This window comes from Chenopodium album, chromosome 4 (assembly GCF_948465745.1).
Source record: "Chenopodium album chromosome 4, dcCheAlbu1.1, whole genome shotgun sequence".
NCBI lineage: Eukaryota > Viridiplantae > Streptophyta > Magnoliopsida > Caryophyllales > Amaranthaceae > Chenopodium > Chenopodium album.
Genome location: NC_137837.1, coordinates 5684130 through 5686818, shown reverse-complemented (window position 1 = coordinate 5686818; position 2689 = coordinate 5684130). Strand labels below are relative to the sequence as shown.

At 30.0% G+C, this 2689-nt stretch overlaps 1 protein-coding gene across 1 annotated transcript; it reads left to right on the top strand.

The window, feature by feature from the left end:
* Nucleotides 1–895: 895 nt before the first annotated feature.
* Nucleotides 896–1555, top strand: LOC145627526 (agamous-like MADS-box protein AGL62). The gene has a single exon (XM_081679910.1). It carries the CDS (start codon nucleotides 896–898, stop codon nucleotides 1553–1555), a length of 660 nt encoding a protein of 219 aa, XP_081536036.1.
* The last annotated feature ends 1134 nt before the right edge of the window (nucleotides 1556–2689 follow it).

Sequence of the window (2689 nt, the reverse complement as noted above, 5' to 3'; positions counted from 1 at the left end):
GAATAATAGCCAAGACCCTGATTGAAAGTGAAAATCTGGAATTTACGGTTGTGATTAAGGCAGTTTCTTCTACCGTTGCAATTACTAATTTTTGTTGTAACCGTGTTTTAATCTATGTTAATCTTCCATACCCCCATACATGTTGGATAATGGAATTATGCAAGCTGTTATATGCTCAATAAAATTTCTTGATCTTCAAGTATGTATTGTGTAATGTAGTAATTTTATTTATTTATTTTACAAGGAAAAGATTAAACATAGCTCTTAGGGCTACATATAAGCATTAAATTTACACTTGAAAAATTGTAAAAAGTTAAAGAAATTATTAAAATATAAACACTAATAACACTGATTTATGCGTATTTTTGTCATTAATTCCTAATTTTATACAATTTCTTAGAGTATATTTAATGCTTATATAAAGCTCTTAGGGCTACGGCTATATATAACATTACCTTTTTTTTTTATATAATTTTTTATTTAATTTTTTTTTTCAAAAAATTATATCAAGCTTTTACTTTTTTTTATTTTATTTTTTTTAGCCTTGATTTGGACTAGTTAGAATGTGATAAGTATTGGGCTTTTGTTGATCATTACAAGATACAGCCCATGCAAATATGCAATCTTGTACCTCATTTAGGTCGGTGTATCTTTTACAAGGAACCCACATTAGAATTGTTAACGAACACTAATAATAATAACAAAGATTTTATTCCCTTAAATTGTGTCCAAAAATATTCTTGTTAATATTTTCTGACACATCATTTAATATTAACCCACTTTCTCTCTCCTCGCATTCTATAAATACTTAAATACACACCTTCTAAAATTCAGTTTAACATACATACACCCGCATAACATAATTAAACCCACAAAAACACTTGAATTAATAACAATGGAGGAATACTTGGATGATCTTAGAATGGAAGATCAACCCCTAAATTTTTCCGAAGATTTCACAGTCGAGCCAATAGTGATGAACAAGAAGAAAGCCGGAAAGCAGAAGATTGAAATGAAGCGTATAATCAACAAAACAAGCAGACAAGTTACGTTTACGAAACGGCGAGGCGGGTTGTTTAAGAAGGCGAGTGAATTAAGCTCCTTATGCGGTTCCGAGGTTGCCATTATCACTTTCTCCGAGGCCGGGAAGCTCTTCTCGTTCGGTCACCCGAACGCGGACGCGGTTGTTAGTCGGTATATTAATTATACAAGGGGCGTCGAGAATAATAATATAATAAATGGTGGTAATGGGAATGAGTTTGGTACGAGTGTACTTTGTGAGCAGTACAAGAGGGTTTTGAGTAGTATTGAGGTTGAGAAAAAAAGGAGTGATCATGTTATTGGTTCGTCATCGTCGTCCAATGGGAGTAATCCACGTGGTGATGATAGCGAGTTCGGGTTTTGGTGGGATAAACCGATTGATAATTTAGGGTTGTTGGAGCTTGAACAATTGAAGGGTTCACTTGAGGGTTTACGTGATCAAGTTTCTTCTAGGGTTGATTCGATTAATAATAACAATAATTATTATTGTTCTTCTAATTCGACAAATCGTTGATTAGAAGGGTTTGGGTTTATCTGTCACGATATTACGGCTTCCTTTTGATTGAGAATTAGGGTTTTTGGTAAGATTACTAGTAGTATTGGATATTTAGTTTAGCGTTGCAATATTATATAGTATGTTAGTTTTATTCGATCAAATTATAGTAAAATTAGCATTATATTGTAAGAATATGATTTTGCAAGTCCTTTGATTTATAATCGATTTATATTGTTTGATTGAAGGTTGATTTGATTTGTATTTTGTCAATTGGTATAGTGCGTGTATATATGATTTATTATTGATTTTTGTTTGATCGATTGTTAATTGGGTGATTGAAGTATTAATTTTATTACTAATTTATTATTTTTATTGTCTTGTTTGATCGATTGTTAATTGGGTGATTGAAGTATTAATTTTTATTACTAACTAGTTTTGTGCCCGTGCGATGCCCGGGTTGTTTATTGAATTTTAAGATAAATTTTTAATCTATATGTCAAATTTTAAAACATATTATTGATACAAAATTAGTTAGGAATTGATATGTTTTTGTGATGATTTAAACATATAGTAGGCAGGTAATGACTAATAATAATAACATTGGTGAAAAACATTTCTTGACCCGTAACTTGAAATAAAGACCCTGTCCGAAATGACTTGTGACCTGACCCGATTGACAGGTCTACACACAGTAATAAAATTATATTAGATTGTAAAGTATGTTGTTTTAATAGATTAGAATATATTATAAATATGGATGTGGTGCACTTTGAGCTAATTTCTTTGCTCCAAAAAAAAAAATACTATGATACAAAAAATAATTTATGAGTGTTATAATTTTTTTTTAATAAAATTATAATTTAAGTTGTACATATGAAATATTGTTACTTTATCGAAAATAAAACTCTAAATTAACAATTTTATCCTAAAATTCTCTAAATTAACAATTTTATCCTAAAATTCTATCCAAATTTGATTGAAAATAGAATTCTAAATTAATTTTTTTATCCTACAAATTGAATTCTATATAACTCTATCCTACGTGGTGCGACACCTGGCGAGAAATTGGAACGCCAAATGTCGCTATCTCGTCGCCTGGCTAAAAGTTTAGCTTTATATATTAGTTATATGATTTGTACATATGAAATATTG